This window comes from Nanorana parkeri, unplaced genomic scaffold (assembly GCF_000935625.1).
Source record: "Nanorana parkeri isolate BGI_ZX_2015 unplaced genomic scaffold, ASM93562v1 scaffold2, whole genome shotgun sequence".
In the NCBI taxonomy this organism is placed as follows: Eukaryota; Metazoa; Chordata; class Amphibia; order Anura; family Dicroglossidae; genus Nanorana; species Nanorana parkeri.
The window spans coordinates 2,881,668-2,903,467 of record NW_017306270.1 but is presented as its reverse complement, the minus strand read 5'-3'; the positions used below and the strand labels follow the sequence as shown (position 1 = coordinate 2,903,467).

The window sequence follows — 21,800 nt, the reverse complement described above, 5'->3', positions numbered from 1 at the left end:
CAGCCCCCCAAAGGGGTCCTTGTGAAGATCTCTTTACCTGATGTGTTGCTCAGGGGAAGTGTATACAAGGGGAGAACAAGAGCCTCCATCTTCCCCTTGTAGTCTTTGAAGGGCATGAAAGCTTCCATCGTTACCCCTGACTGCTTTATTTATCATAATTCCTAAATCCTTGCCCACGTATGTCAGAGAGACTGTGACTCATGTTAGAGTTAAGACAAAAAAAATCTTGTATAAATGATCTAGTGATCCATGTACAGAGTGATTGCATTGAGGGGGATGTCAGACAGATGCCTAAACTCCTCATTTCTGGGTTAAAAGTCACACCACTTATTCTTGCCTACGAGCTCCAGTGTTGACCCGGGCTTCTAGGTGAATTTCCTTGTCATAGAAGGAAGTTACAGAGATCCTTTCCATACCCACCCAGATGACATCACCCCAATACTATAACTGCATGTATACAAGGTTAGTATGATGGCTGACCAGTACACACCCAGATGACATCACCCCAATACTATAACTACATGTATACAAGGTTAGTATGATGGCTGACCAGTACAGACCCAGATGATATCACCCCAATACTATAACTACATGTATACAAGGGTAGTATGATGGCTGACCAGTACACACCCAGATGATATCACCCCAATACTATAGCTAGCTACATGTATATAAGGTTAGTATGGCAGCTGACCTGTACACACCCCAATACTATAGCTAGCTACATGTATATAAGGTTAGTATGGCAGCTGACCTGTACACACCCCGATACTATAGCTAGCTACATGTATATAAGGTTAGTATGATGGCTGACCAGTACACACCTAGACATCACCCCAATACTATAGCTACATGTATATAAGGTTAGTATGATGGCTGACCAGTACACACCTAGACATCACCCCAATACTATAGCTACATGTATATAAGGTTAGGATGGTGGCTGACCAGTACACACCCCGATACGATTATACAAGACTAGGAGTGTGGCAGGCGATGTATTCATCATCTTATAGCAGTGCTGAGTTGAGCCTGGATGTATGCAATCAGCAGCCTAGGATCAGGACTCACAGTGACAATATAGTGACTTGTGTGATTGTTGAGATAAAAAAAAAATAAGGAATTTATTTATTAAAATAAATGTATTGTTAATGTGAAATGACGTCTTATATTAAATCCGGAGTATATGGAAGTTTCTAGTTTGCCTAAAGGTTTAAGTAGTCCACTTTTGACATTTAAAATATGAAAATTGTACTGGATGTAGAATGGGGCAGTCCAGCATTTTTACCTCTTGTAGACCGGCCTCAAAGTGTGAAACCAGAACAATCAGTGCTATCCCTGCAACCAAACATATCTCCTTCCATACCCCATCATTCTCCAGGCAGTGCCAGAGGCTGGTGGCTATGCACACAGACAGTACTTATTTCAGGCACCTTGATAAATGAAGTGTGTTGTTTGGAGACATTACATAAGACGCAGACAAGAATACTGGAAACCAGAATGTTGCTTTACTGGGAGAGAATACAATATGAACACAGACACAATGATACACATACACAGGATCAGACGAGAGAACTGGTCACAGCATGTACGATGATCAGATGTGGGATGACAACTCTGTACCCATCAACGTGGCCTCATGTACTACTGTCTGTATACTCGCAGCATGTATGATAGTCACATGTGGGATGACAGCTCCATGTACATCCTCATGTACTACTGTCTGTATACTCACAGCATGTATGATAGTCACATGTGGGATGACAGCTCCATGTACTTCCTCATGTACTACTGTCTGTATACTCGCAGCATGTATGATAGTCACATGTGGGATGACAGCTCCATGTACTTCCTCATGTACTACTGTCTGTATACTCACAGCATGTATGATAGTCACATGTGGGATGAACTGTCTGTATACTCACAGCATGTATGATAGTCACATGTGGTATGACAGCTCCATGGCCTCATGTACTGTATGCTCACAGCAGCCAAGGAAAAGACAGAAATGGATTTGCTGCCCCAGCCATCATAGTTGCTTCTACTTTCAGACATTTTATACATCAGACCTGGCAGTACAGCATAGGGAAGAGAACACACATACATGACAGCTCATCTTTAACACTTCGCTACATGACAAGTCCACGGTCCAGTCTACACATGATTAACTGCTCACTGGAAGAACTGAACGCATGACTGACTCTTCTCGCACTGTTATTCCTTCACACAATAGGATTGAGGTAAGCAGATTTATTTCCCTGTGAATGGCAGTGACCCGCTAGGCCTGATGGATGGGTAAAGCTTTAGGCTCATACACACAGACAACTCTGTGCACATTCCTAGGGGCACCCAGTGATAGAAGATGCTGGCTGAACAATACAAGCTTTAGGAGTGTGAAATAAAACATGGACATTCGTAAAGTCCAGGCATACCGATTTATGCCGATTCAGACAGGGCGAGGGGGGCAACTGTTTACCAGCCCAGAGAAGCGATCGGGCGACAGCTGAGTCGCCTGATCGCTTCTATTGTTAAGCCGACAGTCCGCTTTACAATTGTAAACAGAGTTTAAACGGCCCGGTGGCAGTGGAGTACTATGGACGTCACTGGTCCAAAAGGGGATAAAGGACCCGAAAATGAAAAATTTGGATTGATGCGAATTCCAAATAACGGAAAAAAAACAAAAACAAAAAAATCCAAAATCAATCAAAAACAAAACATATTTTGTAATGTAAAGGCTCCAAAAATCTGTTTATTTTTCCTTGACATAAATATAAAGCGCCAAGCCCCTTTTTATAGCCTTTTATTAAAATAGACTGAAGGACAGCCTCTAATTTAAACAAAAAACACGAATAAAATTCCCAACATTACGTTGCGATAACTGGCGTATTTTCCCAGTTTTTACCTGCAGCAGAACCTCTCGTGTGTACTACTAAGCACTTTATAACATAGAGGAGGCACTTCCTGTAACCATAGTAAGTGGATGATGATAAGGTGGCTTTTGTATGAAATGACCCTCTGGAGGAGGTTCTACTGGGCAAATAATATCCGACAAGGGAGCTGACTGTACAGGAAGTGATTGAGATCTACCTCAAGTGGATATAATGTTGAAAACAATATGGAGTGACATGGTGCATTGCATACAGTACATGGAGTAGACAGAGATCTGATTTGGAGTGGATGCTAATGGGATGAACCATCCGCTGGGCTCTTCCATCTCAGGCATTGCCCTGAACCAATAAAAGGGGGCAGCCTGGTGTCCTCCGTAATGCAGATAGTACAGGAGATCCGGCAAGAATAAAGAGAACCCTTGTAATGGCAGTGGTAGGAGAAAAGATCAGGGAACTCAACATTGGAATCACCAACAATAAAATGAGGTCAGTAGAAGACTCGCACACAAAACTGAACTCTACCTGAAAAAAGAGGAACCAAAGAGAGAGACGGAGGAAAATGGTAAGAGCCTCTACATCCGGCATGTCAAACTCAGATGAACCAGTGGGCTAGACATGAGATCTACTGAGGGCCACATCAATGTAGTTTTAGATTTAAAAATGAAATTTAAAAAAAAAAAAAAAAGTTTAGTATTTATAGTATAGTAAAATGTTTTGGGGCATACAGGACCAGTCACATCATTTACCTTTAATAAAGAGTATCCTGTGTCTGGCTGGCTGCTGGTTATGTTAAAAATCCTACGTGAAGCTTCCGGCCTTTGGGGGGGCGGGGGGGTCTAGAGCAGCGGCTGTGACTATAAAAGACTCCCATTGTTTTGCTAAATTAAAATACAAAATGAATTGCAGCCACCCCCTCACATGCAGGGCCCTCCTAACCATCTTGTCTAGAAGTGTTTTGGAACGTCTCCCTTTAGATTGTAAAGTGCTGTGCAAACTGCTGGCGCTGTAAAGTATAACAAGAATAATAATACTCACAGCTCACAGATGTGAGTATTTAGGGTGGCTAATATTCCATTTTTAAACCAGTCAAGTCAACAAGGGCCACTAAGGAGGAGCATGAGGGTCACATTCAGACCAGAAAACACCAGTTTGACATGCCTGCTTTACAGAACTTGGATGGACCCAGTTTATGGGTCAAAGAACATTCTTTATGCCAAATAGTGAAATGAATTGGCCTAAAGTCAAAGTGTAGAAGGTAACCGCTGCATCCGTGTCTTAGATCCACAAATCTGTAGCTTTAAATTCTTGGACCTGACCCACTTCTGGCCTCTTCTACTATCTATAGACAAATGCCGATGGAATGACAGGGGACGACTCAGCTGCTATTGGTGGCCAGAGATGCCTCAGATCCGAGGAATGGGGCATGGCAGGTCATTTTTACCCACACGCACTTTCAAATATTTATTTAATGCCTTCTCAGGCTGGGATCACACCTTTCCGTGGTATCAATTCTAATATTATTATTATACAGGATTTATATAGCGCAAACAGTTTGTGCAGCGCTGTACAATATAAGGAAGACATTACAATTACAATACAAGATGGTAAGGAGGGTATATGTATATATATATATATTTGGTCTCTTTTTTATTAATACCTTTTTCTGTATATTTTCTGCACCGTTTCTTTTATTAAAGGACGATCTTAAAAATCGTTAAGCTTATCTCTACGCTCTAAATATGAACTTAAAGTATCCTTGCCTCTGTGAAGAGTGCCACTGTATAGTGAATCCTGTCATAAGCATTAAGTGTTTTAAATTGGCGCAGCACTTGCTGGGAACGGTCTGTGTTTCTGTTAAAAAAAAACCACATAGTGGCAGCAAACGTTTGGTGTGTAAAGGGTTAACTGCGGAGTTACCCAACCCTGGTGACTATCGCTCTTTGTCTGCTGGCCTGAGAATGTGTCCTGCGGGCTGGGAAATCTCTGTGCAGGGTGAGGCTGAGAGTGGTATCGCCACGCCCTTGTGACGCCCACGCTCGGTTAAGAACGGCGGTGTATAATCATGTGTGATTGACGTACAGCGGGCTTGGGCTGGGTGTAAAATCACATATTGGTATAATTGAGCTGGAAAGCACAAAAACATCCAAGAAAATAGAAATGTACCATTTTTGTCTTCGTGTGTTGGGTGCTATTCAAAGTAATGGCACCGCAGAGCAAATGTAACATGCATTAAAGGTAAATTGCGAGTTACCGCAGTGGAAAAGTGTGTACCCAGTAGGGATGCACCGATACCAAGTAGCGTACTCGGTACGAGTACAAGTACAGATACTTTTCCAGCTCCAAGACTAGACTAGAGAAAAATTCAAAAGTTAGGCAGCAGCTGTCATTTGTAAGGAGCACACGGAGCTCCTGGGATTTGTACATCTCTGTCTTCATGTATGATTTTGTTTTATATAAATATATATTAGGGATGCACCGATACCAGTTTTCCAAGTACGAGTACTGGTACTTGCCCAAGTCCTCACAGATACAAGTACTGATACATTTGTGTTTATTGTCATGTGACAGTTTTTCTAAAACAATGCAGACTAATGATTTCAGGACAGTGGTGGAGCGCCAGGGCCCTGTCCCCCCTGCAACCCTGGGAGTTCTCATGAAAATGCCAAGTATCAGCACTGGTACTCCAAAAGTATCAGTGCATCCTTAGTTCCCAGCCTAAGGCCTGGTTCACACCTGGGCGTTCTTACGCTCTGTAAAACGCTCAACATGTGAAAACCAATGATTGCCTATGGGCATGGTTCCCACCTGGGCGTTTTACAGTGCTCCAAAACGCCCTATGCCCAAAGAAGTACAGGAGCTTCTTTGGGGCGTATTTGCCGCGCGTATCTATTGGGATACAGCCAGGTAGCCCCCAGGAAACGCACTAATGCGTTTCCGAGGGCTACCTAGCTGGTGCGACAAAGTGCGTTTGTCGCACGTTTTTTTTTACCGCGAACCGCGGTAAAAACGTGCGACACGAAACACGCGCCAAACGTGCATATTCGATACGCCTAGGTGTGAACCCAGCCTAAGGCCTAAAAGAGCCGCAAACAATTGTTTGGTGTTGTCACATTTCAGGATGACCCATCAACTGCGGCTCTCGGGTATTATACCACAAGCACAAATAACCAAACCAGAAACCTCCAATTATGCACCTACACTAAACAGGAAGTAGATTTCCAGCTGGTTAATGGAAGGTATTTCTCTCTGGACCAAACAGGGGAATGAGCGATGCACACAATGCAGAAACTCATATCGACCAATAAGACTTCATCTTCACTGACCTGACTACAGAAAACTGGAACCTGCTACTCATGCGTGCTCTTTGCACAGCTTTAGTGTAAAATCCTTCAAAATAAACGTATGAAGGGAAAACTTGCCACGTTGTGCAAAACTCTTCACACTGTTAGGGGGGAAAAAAACAAAACCTCACAGTCTGTAAATAGCTTATCCTGTTTATGGCTACATGGCCTACCATAAGAGGCCTGGACAGTAAATATTAGCACCACTATGCATGATCTGCTACAGCTTTGTCTTCTTCACGTCAAGAGTTTGCATAACAGCAAAACAAGTCGAGTCAGTCCACACAGAACTCAAAACATTTGTTACGGGAGGAAATCGGTAATTTGAACCAGCCACTCGTTTCTTGTATTTCTCAGGTTTCCAGAAGGGAAATCTTCCGGTGAGAGTTTTTTGCCCTGCCCTTATAGAGACTCGCTTTCTTAGCTGATCTTCTGGTGTCATCAGATGAGGTCACACCTCTGTATTTCTTAGCTGATCTTCTGGTGTCATCAGATGAGGTCACACCTCTGTATTTCTTAGCTGATCTTCTGGTGTCATCAGATGAGGTCAGACCTCTCTATTTCTCAGCAGATCTTCTGATGTCATCAGAGTAGGTTAGTCCTCTGTATTTCTTAGCAGAGTTTCTGGTGCCATTGTAAAACATATGAAAACTCCCTTGCAATGGCAGGCAAGCACAATAAATACACAAACGTAGACATCTTGCGGCTTGAGTTTCTGGCAGATAGAAGAAACCCATGGGCAATTCAACCCACTGCTATCTATGCAGAACCGAAATCCTAATTTTGGGTGGACCTCCCCTTTGAGGAGGTTTTCTTTTGATAAAATATAAAGGATCACTCTTACATGGCTATAGAACTACTGGAATTGAATCAAATGTCTGCAGCTGTTTAAGAAGTCATATCCAGCTGTAGAGTGATGTGATAAGATGGTGGAATATAAAGGTTAGCTCTAAAAACAGAGCCTTATACTTGAGCTGCAGCCTCAAGGCAGAAAATGCAGCACAAGTCCCACATACAGTACATAGAGAAAAACTTAATTAGTAAGTCCCACCTGGTGAGGACGCAGACAATCAGTTCCTTAGAAGAACAATGACATCATTGTGGTATGAAGCGCTTCCCTGGCAATTGGTCAAGTACTTGGTCAAAGAACATATGCCACAATTGTGTGACTGCTGAAGCTACATTTAACACATAAGAAAATATTCACTTCTGCTGAGAAAACAAAACTAGCCAACTCTGTAGAAAAGAGAAAATGACATTGGCTCATCATTTGTGGCTCTCGGGGGAACTGACCAGGAAGCTGGTATTTAAATTAGACTTATACAACCATATTAAACCTACAACCCTCAATTTACAATCAAAAGAAAACAAAAAACATATCTTCATGCTTACAATGGCAGTGAGCTGCCACCTACCTCCGCAGAATTGGTCCGGGGAGAAGCCATGTTGTTTCCTAAAGGGAACGCGTCATACCTTGCAAAGTTCCTTTACCATTAAAGCAAAAACAGCACTCAACATAAGATGCCCGTAGGTAGCTGTTAAGGTAATAAAGCCCATCTCCAGAAGTAAGGAAGGGTTAGAAGTTCTGTCATTTTTGTTATAACTCCACTGGGGAAATTTCAGATTACTTTTAAAAATAAAGGGAGCAGGGGTTATGGAAATCGGGGACATGTAGCAATAAAACAGAGTTTCCAACTCTTCCCCATTGGAGAGATTTCCCATCACATGCTTATGATCCTATCAATGGGATATGAGCTGGAGAAAAGTGTTGCCAATGACAATACAGGCAGTGATAAAAACTGAACATCCGAGATGCTAACCTTGCCTCACTTTTGCTGCAAACCGCCTTTAAACAAATCACCTTTGGTGTGCCCTGGGAGACCCTCAATCCACTGTTACACCCCTTGTCATCACGAAAGACAAATTACAGCATCACTCATAGCCTCTGAGGTGCCCTCTATGGCTTGTGCAATGATGAGGGAAGGTGACAACGTTGGAGTTGAAATCAAAGCCACAGTAACAGCCTGGGACTTGATATACAAGATATGACAGGTTCCCTTTATGTCAGGCTCCCTGCAGAATGCAAACTAAACAACTGGTGCTAACTGACGGAATAGAAATAGCCAATGTTTACCAAGCACTCTACTAGTGTCTGGTGTAGAAGAGTATCTATAAAAAGGAATGTCCATAGAGGTGCGTCAATACAAAGAGAACATCGGAATGTGTTGAAACCTATTAAATGCCTTGCAGCTCTAAATGTCTGAAAGAATGTCGCACATTGTCCTGGTCTCATCTGGCACTGCCAGGGTCTGCCACGAGGTGCCCTCCCTCTTCCAGCAGCAGCAAGTCCAGGGCAGAGGCCCTCGCCAGTCTCCGGTGTATGCGTCTCAGCCTCAGAATATACAGTATAATGGAGAGCAGGACCACTAGAATGCAGGCGAAGAATAAATAGTGGTTATAGACGAAGGAGAAGCGATACCAACTCACATGTGCCGGACGAGCATTCTCTTGGCGGAGATCCCTGTAAAATCAATGCAAAACAACGTTACACATCAGGAAGGGTAACAAATATATAAAAAAGGTGACATGCACTTAAAGTGACCCTTTCGCTATATTGAAGATACTCAGCAACAGAATACCCGTGAAAGACAATCGTAAATACTCATCTTTCCCACTGCCCTTGCTTGTTCCCTCAGAACTAGCAAGACTCACCTAAATCCCCTTTCTGGGAGACCACCAACCCTATACCACATACTGGCAATACTCACACCTCTGCTGCCCAGGCCAGTGAACTCTCCAATGCTGTGAAATAGTCTGTCGGGAAACAGACACTTCAGGGAACGTTTATCTCCGCAGTCCCCCTTTTTCCTCCCTCTGACCTTGAGTTACTGCAGTAGAGAGTGGTGATGTATGGTCAGCAGGGGGAACCAGCGAGAGCTGCAGCAGGCCATGGTGATTGACACACCCAGAAGTGTCAATTTCCCGACTCGGTTCCCAAATTCTGTGCAATAACATGAAGCACAACAACACACTCACTGTGGCTGCACTGAAGTTGAATATTGAATGCGGACCTGACATTATGGCTAATGGGAGTCCCCATGGAGCTAACATGCTGCAGGAGTAGGGGACCCCTCTGTGTACCATGGATAGATCAGGAGTGAAAAGGCATATATACCAGAGATGCTCTTTATTTTATTTTACAGCTTTTATATTTATGCAGAACGAGAATGTTTACAGTGGTTTTGCAGGAAGCAGAAATACCTAACCTGCTTAGAATGGAAGCCGACCTCCTGCTTGGCAATGCAGCTTAAGTTTAGGTGCCATGGAGGCCCCGCAGAGGTGAAAATGCCCGCACTTACCTGAGAGGCAGAAAGCGGGTCTTGTAAAGCATGGCGCCAAGCGTCCACTGAACCTCCTTGTCATACACCAACTGGGCGGTCCTGAGGTTTGGATAGTCATGCGGAAAATGAAAGCCCTCATGGAGAACTTGATGCACCCAGGCAGACTTAAAACACTGATACCTGTAAGACAGGAATGAAGGATGCTGCAAATGTACTACCATAAATATGCATCACAGAAAACCAGAAGCAACAGGGTGTATCACATACTGGGGGAACAACATCTGCCAGAGTACACACTAATATATCACACCGCATTTTGGATTGGATTTTATAAGCAGGGGAACTGCGTCTAGTCCTCAGGTACTTGCATTCTCTTTATACAGAACACACATCTCTGCACGGTACTATATAAAGCAAAAGACTGGGGCCTTTATTCAAAATACATGTTTACTTTACTATAAAAAAACCTTGCACAGGTCCCCCTCCCTATTTTGTATGCCTGTCCCCACAAAGGCCTCATATGTAGCATGGTCATGCTTCTCACGAAGCAGCTCTCTTTAGTGGTGGCCAGCACTTATGTGTATATCACCTGGGTGTCAGTGCTGAACAATGCATGTGCCAAACCAGAGATGAGTGGGTAAGTTGAGGCAGCTGTGTCTGTGTAGGGGGGAAAGGAGAGAGAAGAAGAGGGGGGAAAGGAGAGAGAAGAAGAGGGGGGAAAGGAGAGAGAAGAAGAGGGGGGAAAGGAGAGAGAAGAAGAGGGGGGAAAGGAGAGAAAAGAAGAGGGGGGAAAGGAGAGAGATGAATAGGGGGGAAAGGAGAGAGAAGAAGAGGGGGGAAAGGAGAGAGAAGAAGAGGGGGGAAAGGAGAGAGAAGAAGAGGGGGGAAAGGAGAGAAAGAAAAAAGAAGGAGAGGAGAGAAGAGAAAAAAGAAAAGGGAGAGGAAAGCAAAGAAAAGAGAGAGGAGAGGAGAAGAGAAGAAAAGAAAAAGGAGGGAAGAATATGTCCCCATGGACGTGGCTCTTACTTACAGGCCAGCCATGTTAAAATATCATTCACCTAGAACCAATTCTGCCTGCAGAAGTATCATACAAGGAGCTCAGGGGTAAGCTTACTTCAAGCGGTGCAGGTCAGCATGGGTGGAGTAGAGACCATTTTTAAAGCGCTCAGTTAAAGTCGTCCACGGCATGCTACAGTAATCCTAGGGAAGAGAGCAGAGAGAACACATAAGGAGCTTGTACACGGAGGAGAATACGTATATGTCATGACTGTACAATGTCATTTATAAGACTTTTACCTTGGCAGCTTTGGAAAACTTGTGACTGTCGTATATTCCTCCCATCCGCAGAACGTCCTCTGTGCAGTAAAAGAATTCGGAAAACCCATAAAACTCGCTATTGGAGTAGTCAATCGCTGGCTGGTACACTGCGTTCAGATAGGCCTGAGTATCGTTTGATTTGGACAATAGTGGTTCGAGGAGCTGCCGGCAGCTGTCCCAATCCCCTTTCCCTACAATATGGAAGTCCAGGTTGTGCCGTTGGAGCTTGTCTTGGTGGCCACTGGGCAAACACGGGTCCAAATATGGAGTGTTGGAGTTCATGCCTGTCTGTCCTTTTGAAATCCTAAAACAACAACATCGCCTTTTAAGTACGATATCTAAAAGAACCATATTGGCTATAACCAGGGCACTCCCAAGGCATAACATTTCAATAACGGCTCATTCATCCAGCAACACATCAAGCAGGTCAGCACACTACTGAACATTGATAATCTCTCAGGAAACTGTCCCTCCACAATGATAAAGTGTGTAAACGCAAACAGTGAATTGCTCTTATTTTGTCCCATTGGTCTGTTAAAAATACCATTACAAACATTGTGTTATCTGTTCAATAAATGCAAAAAATACATGTTGATCCTGCCAGAAATATTTCTGAGGACCACAGAACCTTTAGGTTATGGAGAAGAAGTGAGGGAGTGGTTTTAATAGTCCTATTTGGTTTTTGTTATCCTCATACAGCAGGGTGAGAAGTCACCTCAATGTAAAAAGAAAAACGGATGAAGTCACCTTATCTAAGGGCTAGTAAGCTGCAATATATGACACTTTTTTTTTTGGGGGGGGGGGTTTAGATACACTTTAAATGACATCCTTTGCATTCTGGGGAGGCTCCCCCTCACCTGATTTTGATTATTTGTTTTCAGTGTCTGTATTTAGGGCACAGGTACTTCTTGGAACAAGACCGTCAGCCTCGGGTGTAAATACATTCTGCACAAGGCAAGGATAGATGCTTCATTACCCTTTCTCAATGAGCACCCACTGCACATACGGAATGTAGCCGCTCCTTGAGAAATAACAATTCACCGATGTGCACAACTACAGCTTTCTATTTTTTAATGTTGGGCTTTTAAAGCACTAGTAACCCTCAATTACAATTTATCCTATGTACTTTTAGTTAGGGATGCACTGATACCAGTATCAGTGCCGATACTGGCCATTTTCACGAGTACTTGTACGTGTAAATGCCCAGATACTAAAAACTGATACCAGTGCCTTAGATTTTCAAACAGAAGCGGCTGCCTTAGGTCCCCGCACTTGCTGGGGACCTTGGCAGCCTTCTTGGAAACCACGTGGTGCCTGTTTACAGCTCTTCCGCCCCTCGCACATCTCCACCTCCTGTGACCCTCTGGACCCCTTAGTATCGCTCCTGAGACATCAGGCCGGCACCCTGGAGCAGCACAGAGTATGTAGCTTCATATTATTCTGCATTGCTGTATAATGTATTGCTGGGACTTGTATGGCTTTATAGTTGGTGGCATTTTGCATTGCTATATAATGTATTGCTGAAATTTGTAGACCCTCTACAGCTTGAAGTCAGTGGCAGAAATAACAGGGTCTCAGCGGTCACATGACACTGAAAAAAAAGGTATCAGTAATTAGTATTGCCAAATACTTGAGGAAAAGTATTGGTACTTGTACCCTACTTTTAATACATAATATTCCCACTGCATACTTGGCAATGCCAAGTGGCTAAACCCATTCTATCATTCGTACAAATAGAAATTTCAGGCTGATAAGAAGTGGACTGCAGACCACTTTCAAAAACAGGTTACCAACAGGAGGTCAGCTTTGTGTAGAAAAGGGTTTCCCCTTTAAGATCACAATGTTGCCATTATATATTTAGTATTGATGAGCTCTGCAAACTGGCATGCATCAAGATGAGACCTTTTATCATATATCGCAGTGGACTGGAAAGTTACCCCATGGGGTGAGATAAGTTTTTATGTCTGCACGCAAAACAGCTTGTGTACTAGGAAGAGTTCTTTGTTTGAGGACTAAAGACGTTTAGTTATGGACTCTTGTGCTAAGCTATAGATTCTATTAGTTGTGTGGGTGATGTTGTGTTAGATATGATTGGTACATTTAAGATCCTTGATTTATAACCATTAATTATTGGTGGATATGTAGCAGCACATTGACGCCCATTGAATACTGTGATTGCGGAGCAATAGCATCTGCAGTTTAGAGAAAGACTGCAGTGCATCTTGGAGTGTTAATAAATAATGAAAATAATGTGTTAATAAAGTTATAATTATAATTTTTAGAAATTGTTTTGATCCTCCCCTGCCACTACAAGTGGCCAGATAGGGCAAATACCTGTTTCGCTGTTGCATGCAGTGGTTCCTCCCATCAGCTCATACGCCCTGTGTATGAGACTGCAGAGAAACCGCAGGGTGAAGTAATCAGGTATTCGACCCATCTGACCACTCGAATTCTTGCAATGGCAGGGAGAATGGAAAAGGCATATCTACAATTGGGCCCCCGGAAAGGTAAGTATATCGCCTCTTCTATTTCAGGTATGCTTCAACATACAATGTGGCCCTGTGCTGACTTGCAGGAAGAGCATTCATGCTCCACACCAGGGGTAGCCAAACTCCGGCCCTCCAGCTGCGGTGGAACTACAAATCCCATGAGGCATTGAAAGATTCTCACAGCCACAGACACTACTCCCGAAGAGAGATGCATCATGGGATTTGCAGTTTCACCACAGCTGGAGGGCCGGAGTTTGGCTACCCCTGCTCCACACAGACAACCTTCCCCAATAATCACTTAGGGCACACCTGTTTTTTGTAATAGTATCATTGAACACCATTTCTTCATAGCGCTGCCGGGCAAAGTTCCCTCCGAAGCCCATAAAGGTCGTGACGTAGACCCGGTAGACATGTTCCGTATGTTGCAAATCACAACCCAAGTTGAATTCGGCCAACATCTGTTTGGCTACTTCCTCCTGGAACACAACAGACCACGTTTTTTGCCTTGGATGTCTGAACCATTTTGTGTTTACGAAACACGGGCAAATACGCTTTTTCAAAATGTGTGGCATACAATTATCTCCGAGGCGTCATACATACGTACATGCTCTGCAGATGGGAACGTCATTGTTTTCGGAACCTCGTAGGCAATCTGGAGTGAGCCGCCACCCATGTCTATAATGCCTACCGTTCTCTTACGGATGATGGCTTCCTCCTGTGTACCTATTGTCACAGCAACCACAGCATCTTCATCTAAGGAACCACAACAATCAGATGACTGTACGCACAGTATAAGAAATATCATTGTCATAACGTATTACTATGTTTGCATTTTCTTCTACAGCACCTTATAGGTTAACCTTCGCACAGAATGACAAAAATCCACAACTTAAGTATTTACTTATTACGGGCATTTATATAGCACCAACAATTTACACAGGGTGTTACATACATGGCATTCACATCAGTCAAGGTGCTTACAATCCAAGGTTCCTATCTCACATACATATACAAACACGCTAGGGCCAAATTAGAATGGTGCCAGTTATTCTACCAGCGTGGTCTTTGCATTGTTGAAGGGAACCAACACAACCACAGGGGGGACATGCAAACTCCATGCAGATAGTATCCTGGGCGGGATTATTTGAAACGAGGATTCTATTGCTGCTAACTTCCAAGCCAAACTCCATTACAGACCATTCACTCCAGAGGAGCCAGATTTAGTCAGTTCAGTATTAAAATGGAACTTCTGCCAAGACTTGTTGTTTTAGGAAATTAGATCCTGTCAAGTTTTTATTTTTCTTTAACCAAAGGGGACTGGCAACACCGTCATTGCTTAGGGCTTTAAGTGAAACTAAACTCAGGAGTTAAATATTAAAAATGCATTCAAGTACCTCAACTATTAACAAAAAGTTATATTATTGATATATTATTCAATTTATATCACTTGCCTGCAGATCCTCAAATCATCTCTGAATTGGTGCTGACACTGTCCTTCCTTCTGGAGGGTGGCTACTTTTGTTCCCCATGTTCCCTGTGTCTGTTATAAAGTAGTCACCGCTCCAAGCTCACTCCCGGGATGGACTACAATCTCAATACAAATTAGGAAACTAAACGTGAGATTGTAGTCACTCACGGGAGCGAGCTTGGAGCGGTGACTACTTTATAACAGACACAGGGAACATGGGGAACAAAAGTAGCCACCCTCCAGAAGGAAGGACAGTGTCAGCACCAATTCAGAGATGATTTGAGGATCTGCAGGCAAGTGATATAAATTGAATAATTTACAACACACACAGGGACCAAGTTCATTTTTCTTCAGATTGCCACTTCTGTCTTCGTCCATATCGGGGAGATTTCCGCTCACTTCATTCAGAGCATTAGCTGTCACTGTCACTATTGGAGCGCTGGTTCTCTTGTAGAACATTTATCTTTGGGTGGCAACACTTTTTGAACAAGGTAAGGATGAGCCCAATGCTATAGGCGAAAATGTTGTTGTTGGCTATAATTTGGCTGGGCCAAGGTTTACACTACAAAAAAAGCTTATGGTCAGGGTGAAAGGTTAGGAATGGGGATAGGAAGCCAAAGCCCTGTGTTCTGCTAATGTAGACGAAAATGGACATGCGGCATTTTCTGTCCTGAGAAATGAAAGGACTCCTCGCTGGGGTCTTATTGGGGCCAAACAGAGTTCTTAAGAAAAGCATAATGCATCATTAGTATTATTAAATGAATGTTAAGCAGATGAATTATTCACTCACCATCTATGGCATGGTCAAACCGTCCAAGAACAGAATTTATACTGATCCACGCATAAACTCCTGAAAATCAAAACAGAACACTATTTGCATTTAGTATAGAATAATAACAGTAATTATACAAAAGCTGACAAGGGTCAGGAGTGGACCTTCATATCCATCAGACTTTGAATAATCTGATTTGTATCAGACATTTGTCATCACATCCAATAACTAAGCAGGCACCAGGATTTACAAGATTTTGTCATCCCTCTAGAAAATCAGATAAAGCTATCATTAGGGGGGGAGTCCTGTATAATTTGAATTGATAGGGCAGTGGCCTACCATAAAATGCCCACCCTACAGTGTATAAGCTACCATTTCATAATGATTTAACAAGTGACCACTTTGCTTTTCTGCTAGATGGTCACATGACACAAATGTCCTTTACCTGTAGCCTAAGGATACAGGCCAAAGCTACAGAGCCACAAGATTTTCCCTTCTCTCCCACAGTGCAATAAAAACAAATTTCTATAACTTGATAGAAAAAATAAAACTATACAAACCATGTAAACCATCCGGATGTCCCATCCATTTAAAGTACTTAGGTCTGCTTTAAGTAGAGTTGATACACACCACTCACTGGATCTTTCCAACCCACCCTGAATCACTGAACAATTGGAGCTTCAATATTGTAGAACTCATTGAACATACATATTCAGATATCATCATAATTGGAGATGTGCAGGGGACTGCGAAGGTTGTGATGGTGGTACATGAGTAAGCGTCGTAAACATTGCTTTGTTATAACAAAGCGCTGTACCTGTTCCGTCATTACATAATTGCATGCACTTGTATTACTGTACCTTCTTGTTTTCCAGAGATAACCTCACCATGGGCCTCAGAGAACAGAAAATCAAAATCCTGAGGAATGTCCTTCAGCAGATCCTGAAGGATAGCTGCCTGTTGACTAAAGGGTACATCTTATTAACACCGGGCAATAACTAGTCAAACAACTTTCAAAATAGAAGAGTCAAAGTTCCCTTCCATCCCCACTAATACGTGTCAGACATTTTGAGGAGAAGGACTGATTGTTGTAGGATGTTCTTACCTCTCTGGCAGGACTCTCATGCCGGCTGTACACAGGACGTACAGCGGCGTCTCCTTATGCTTAGACTTTGGAATATATGATGCAGCATAACTTAAAAGTGGGTTGATGTAATCACTGGCTTTATCTGGAGTCTGTGCCATAGTGGAGATACCTGTATGAACCAAGCAACAGATTGGCGTTAGTATAAGTAGTTTAACAAGCACAAATGAAGGCATGCATGCTGAATAAAAAAGTAACCAGGTTCATCTTTTATGGGTTTCCAGTAGTGTGGACAATAGAGATAAATGCCCCATGACCAGCTCTACTGCCTCCGCTACCCCCCTGGGGCCAGCTCTACTGCCCCCGCTACCCCCCTGGGGCCAGCTCTACTGCCCCCGCTACCCTAAAGCCCAGACCTATTGCACCACTGCCCTAATGCCGGACCTATTGCAATGCACCACTACCCTACATCCAGCACCATTACCCTAAAGTCAGCTTTACTGTACCGCTACCCTATGGCCAGATCTATTGCACCACTATCCTGTAGCCAGTACTACTTCACCACTTCCCTATAGCCAGCACTACTGCACTTTAAACATAAACTCATCAGTATTAAAGCATAATCCCATTATTCCAGACATCTGTTTACAGAATTATCACTAGGTGGCAGCAGCTACCCAGTCAATGATAATCCTAATAAATGTGCCTTCGAAACGTAGGGATTCTCATGCTCTCCAAAGTAGGGTTGATCTAATGTGCGGATTTAGAAACAATAAAAAGGACATATGTACATAGAAGCAGACTTCACAGCTGTCAGTTGGGGTCATTCCATACAGTTGTAAAAAAAAAAAAAAAAAACAACAACGCTAGTAGCTTCATTTCATCGTCTATAACTCTTACTTGATGCATCACCTCTAACCAAGTCAAAATGAAACACCTCACAACCTTGCTTCTAGCATTTTTTTTTAGACAACGTAAGGCATATTTTGTCCTTAATCTTGAATGACCCCAGAAGATGGCATGTGTGCCATTTATAAGGTCTCAATGATCCCTAACAAGCAGTAGAGACTAACATAAGAATATCCCATAAAGCATTGTTTCATATATTCAACCTTTACTGCTCTAAATGAAGTCTTGGCAGGTACCTGGTTTTATCTTCTTCACCACAGGCTTGCTGCCGTGATCCCTCATCTGTTTAATGTCCAGCAGGTCATGTGGATTTCCATTGTGTGGAGGCCAGAAGTAGACAAACACGCGGGAGCCGCTGCTGCCACAGTCCACCACAATGCCATAGTTGAGCTGGGTGTCCTTGGTATCTGTGGCTTCCAAATCTTCTATCTGGTCCAGGTACCTAGAGAAGGGATGACAGAAATAAATGGAAGGACAGGACCGGTTCATCTTGTCTAAGCAAATTCAAGCTTTTCTATGCAGAAGTGGAACAGGCGAGAAGATGGAATTTAATGTTAGGACATGGACTGTATTATTAACCACCCTTACTAAACATGCACTCTGCATATGGCTGAATATTACACAGCAAATTGGGCTGCTTCAGGGTCTGTACATGCAGTATATGCTTGCATCCATCCTTTCCTCCATCTTTCAGAGCTCTCCTGAGAGCATGAGGGCTCTCCAAAAGGAGGAAACCAAAACAGAATTATCTCAATGAAGTAGACTGAAATATGAAAATGATGTCACATGTGCAACTTATGTTTATTGGACTATTTGACGCAATACAAGCTTTTAGCTGTGGATATCAAGCATTAGTACTGAGAGCATATTTTGACATCTGTACGCATAGTGACTTAGGGCTACGTCACAACTTTGTAGCAGGGATTTGCAGCAGTTACCAATCACTCGGCTTATTGTCTCTGGCAATTCGTAGCTTTCCATGCAGAGATGCTGCTGCAGATGACTACAATGTTCACCTAGTCAGCTGCAGATCAATGGTGTGCCATGATCATCAACTGTATTGTAGAACATGAGTAGCTTCTGCAGCTGGAGGTGCTTTTGCTAGGTCCAAATGCTGCATAAAGTCAGTGGATAAGCTACCAAATCGCTTGGACTTTCTGTGTCACAGACCTTTCACTGGCTGCAATTTATTTTTCTGTAGCAGCTTCCTAAAACCCCCAGTGTGACATGGGCCTTAGACTTAAAGTGTACCTGTGCTGGGACTCCTTTTTGAAAACCTACCCTGGGAACATCTGGCTGCCTACATGCCCCTTTAACTTACACGTAAGCAGACTGGTCCAATTGAGCGGATCGCACAGTGCGTGCTGATAGCGGTCATCCTGGACTTTGACAAACAATGGAAGGACTCCAATATTTATTGGAAAATGAGTCAGAGTGGTTCCTGATCATGTGATCACAATGACAATCAATCGTGGTGATCATATGCAGGCTGGATGTTAAATCCAGATGTCACTTTAGCCTGATGATGGCAGTAAGTCTCTGTTAAATATGGTTATTGTCAGATACAATTACAGAATTAAATAGAAAATAGTAAACAAACAATTTTGTTTTACATTTTAGTCCGTGTAGGTGTGTATTTATTAGAACACTGTACCAAATAAAAAAGTCTTAGATGTCCTCAAAAACAATGCAAAAATTATTTACTTGACAAATTAGTCATAGAGATACTGTCAAATTAACCAACACTGGTAGACTTTAATAACCTCTGGTTTAGAATTATATAACTCTTGAGATCTGTTATTGAATTTGACTCCATGTCTGTTCAATAAACTTTAAAGAATAAAAAAATAAATAACCCATTGCTATCTAAGCAAAGAGATGTAGCCGGTAATACTGGAAGTTATGTAACCAGTGATATATAACACAAGAAATACTTACCCGCCCTCAGCATTGGTTGACACAGAACAAAGAGTTATTATTCAATAGCAGAGTTAACTGTATGTGCATTAGGTTTAAGGATCTAAAAGTGTGTAAACTATAGGAGCAAAGAGTAAAAAAGAAACAAAATGGATGAAATACAACAAGACAAGTAAACTCCAGACAGATTTTGTCCTGCAGAGTATATATGACCAAACTCAAGAAAATCTTAACTATTTGTGATTTGATTAGCGATGACTAGTTTCATATTTTATTATGACGCTGCAATGCAGCAGTATGTATTGTCCCTCTCTCCCCCCTCCCCCCCCACCCCCCCCCCCTTCTCTTCCCTCTATGTCCAGCAGGTCATGTGGATTTCCATTGTGTGGAGGCCAGAAGTAGACAAACACGCGGGAGCCGCTGCTGCCACAGTCCACCACAATGCCATAGTTGAGCTGGGTGTCCTTGGTATCTGTGGCTTCCAAATCTTCTATCTGGTCCAGGTACCTAGAGAAGGGATGACAGAAATAAATGGAAGGACAGGACCGGTTCATCTTGTCTAAGCAAATTCAAGCTTTTCTATGCAGAAGTGGAACAGGCGAGAAGATGGAATTTAATGTTAGGACATGGACTGTATTATTAACCACCCTTACTAAACATGCACTCTGCATATGGCTGAATATTACACAGCAAATTGGGCTGCTTCAGGGTCTGTACATGCAGTATATGCTTGCATCCATCCTTTCCTCCATCTTTCAGAGCTCTCCTGAGAGCATGAGGGCTCTCCAAAAGGAGGAAACCAAAACAGAATTATCTCAATGAAGTAGACTGAAATATGAAAATGATGTCACATGTGCAACTTATGTTTATTGGACTATTTGACGCAATACAAGCTTTTAGCTGTGGATATCAAGCATTAGTACTGAGAGCATATTTTGACATCTGTACGCATAGTGACTTAGGGCTACGTCACAACTTTGTAGCAGGGATTTGCAGCAGTTACCAATCACTCGGCTTATTGTCTCTGGCAATTCGTAGCTTTCCATGCAGAGATGCTGCTGCAGATGACTACAATGTTCACCTAGTCAGCTGCAGATCAATGGTGTGCCATGATCATCAACTGTATTGTAGAACATGAGTAGCTTCTGCAGCTGGAGGTGCTTTTGCTAGGTCCAAATGCTGCATAAAGTCAGTGGATAAGCTACCAAATCGCTTGGACTTTCTGTGTCACAGACCTTTCACTGGCTGCAATTTATTTTTCTGTAGCAGCTTCCTAAAACCCCCAGTGTGACATGGGCCTTAGACTTAAAGTGTACCTGTGCTGGGACTCCTTTTTGAAAACCTACCCTGGGAACATCTGGCTGCCTACATGCCCCTTTAACTTACACGTAAGCAGACTGGTCCAATTGAGCGGATCGCACAGTGCGTGCTGATAGCGGTCATCCTGGACTTTGACAAACAATGGAAGGACTCCAATATTTATTGGAAAATGAGTCAGAGTGGTTCCTGATCATGTGATCACAATGACAATCAATCGTGGTGATCATATGCAGGCTGGATGTTAAATCCAGATGTCACTTTAGCCTGATGATGGCAGTAAGTCTCTGTTAAATATGGTTATTGTCAGATACAATTACAGAATTAAATAGAAAATAGTAAACAAACAATTTTGTTTTACATTTTAGTCCGTGTAGGTGTGTATTTATTAGAACACTGTACCAAATAAAAAAGTCTTAGATGTCCTCAAAAACAATGCAAAAATTATTTACTTGACAAATTAGTCATAGAGATACTGTCAAATTAACCAACACTGGTAGACTTTAATAACCTCTGGTTTAGAATTATATAACTCTTGAGATCTGTTATTGAATTTGACTCCATGTCTGTTCAATAAACTTTAAAGAATAAAAAAATAAATAACCCATTGCTATCTAAGCAAAGAGATGTAGCCGGTAATACTGGAAGTTATGTAACCAGTGATATATAACACAAGAAATACTTACCCGCCCTCAGCATTGGTTGACACAGAACAAAGAGTTATTATTCAATAGCAGAGTTAACTGTATGTGCATTAGGTTTAAGGATCTAAAAGTGTGTAAACTATAGGAGCAAAGAGTAAAAAAGAAACAAAATGGATGAAATACAACAAGACAAGTAAACTCCAGACAGATTTTGTCCTGCAGAGTATATATGACCAAACTCAAGAAAATCTTAACTATTTGTGATTTGATTAGCGATGACTAGTTTCATATTTTATTATAACACTGCAATGCA

The 21,800-nt window shown here is 42.5% G+C and overlaps 1 protein-coding gene across 1 annotated transcript in view; it reads right to left on the bottom strand.

Moving 5' to 3' along the window:
* Positions 1–8,345: 8,345 nt before the first annotated feature.
* The window catches only part of ENTPD7 (ectonucleoside triphosphate diphosphohydrolase 7), a 23,744-nt gene continuing 10,289 nt past the window's right edge, over positions 8,346–21,800 (bottom strand). Inside the window, exons 4-13 of the mRNA XM_018558664.1 lie at positions 17,846–18,051; positions 16,722–16,872; positions 16,477–16,580; positions 15,635–15,694; positions 13,981–14,129; positions 13,686–13,852; positions 10,867–11,191; positions 10,685–10,770; positions 9,589–9,750; positions 8,346–8,750 (exon numbers count right to left, since the gene is read on the bottom strand). Coding sequence (XP_018414166.1) covers positions 8,519–8,750; positions 9,589–9,750; positions 10,685–10,770; positions 10,867–11,191; positions 13,686–13,852; positions 13,981–14,129; positions 15,635–15,694; positions 16,477–16,580; positions 16,722–16,872; positions 17,846–18,051 — 1,642 coding nt within the window. The 3' untranslated portion in view covers positions 8,346–8,518. The remainder of the gene's footprint in view (positions 8,751–9,588; positions 9,751–10,684; positions 10,771–10,866; positions 11,192–13,685; positions 13,853–13,980; positions 14,130–15,634; positions 15,695–16,476; positions 16,581–16,721; positions 16,873–17,845; positions 18,052–21,800) is intronic.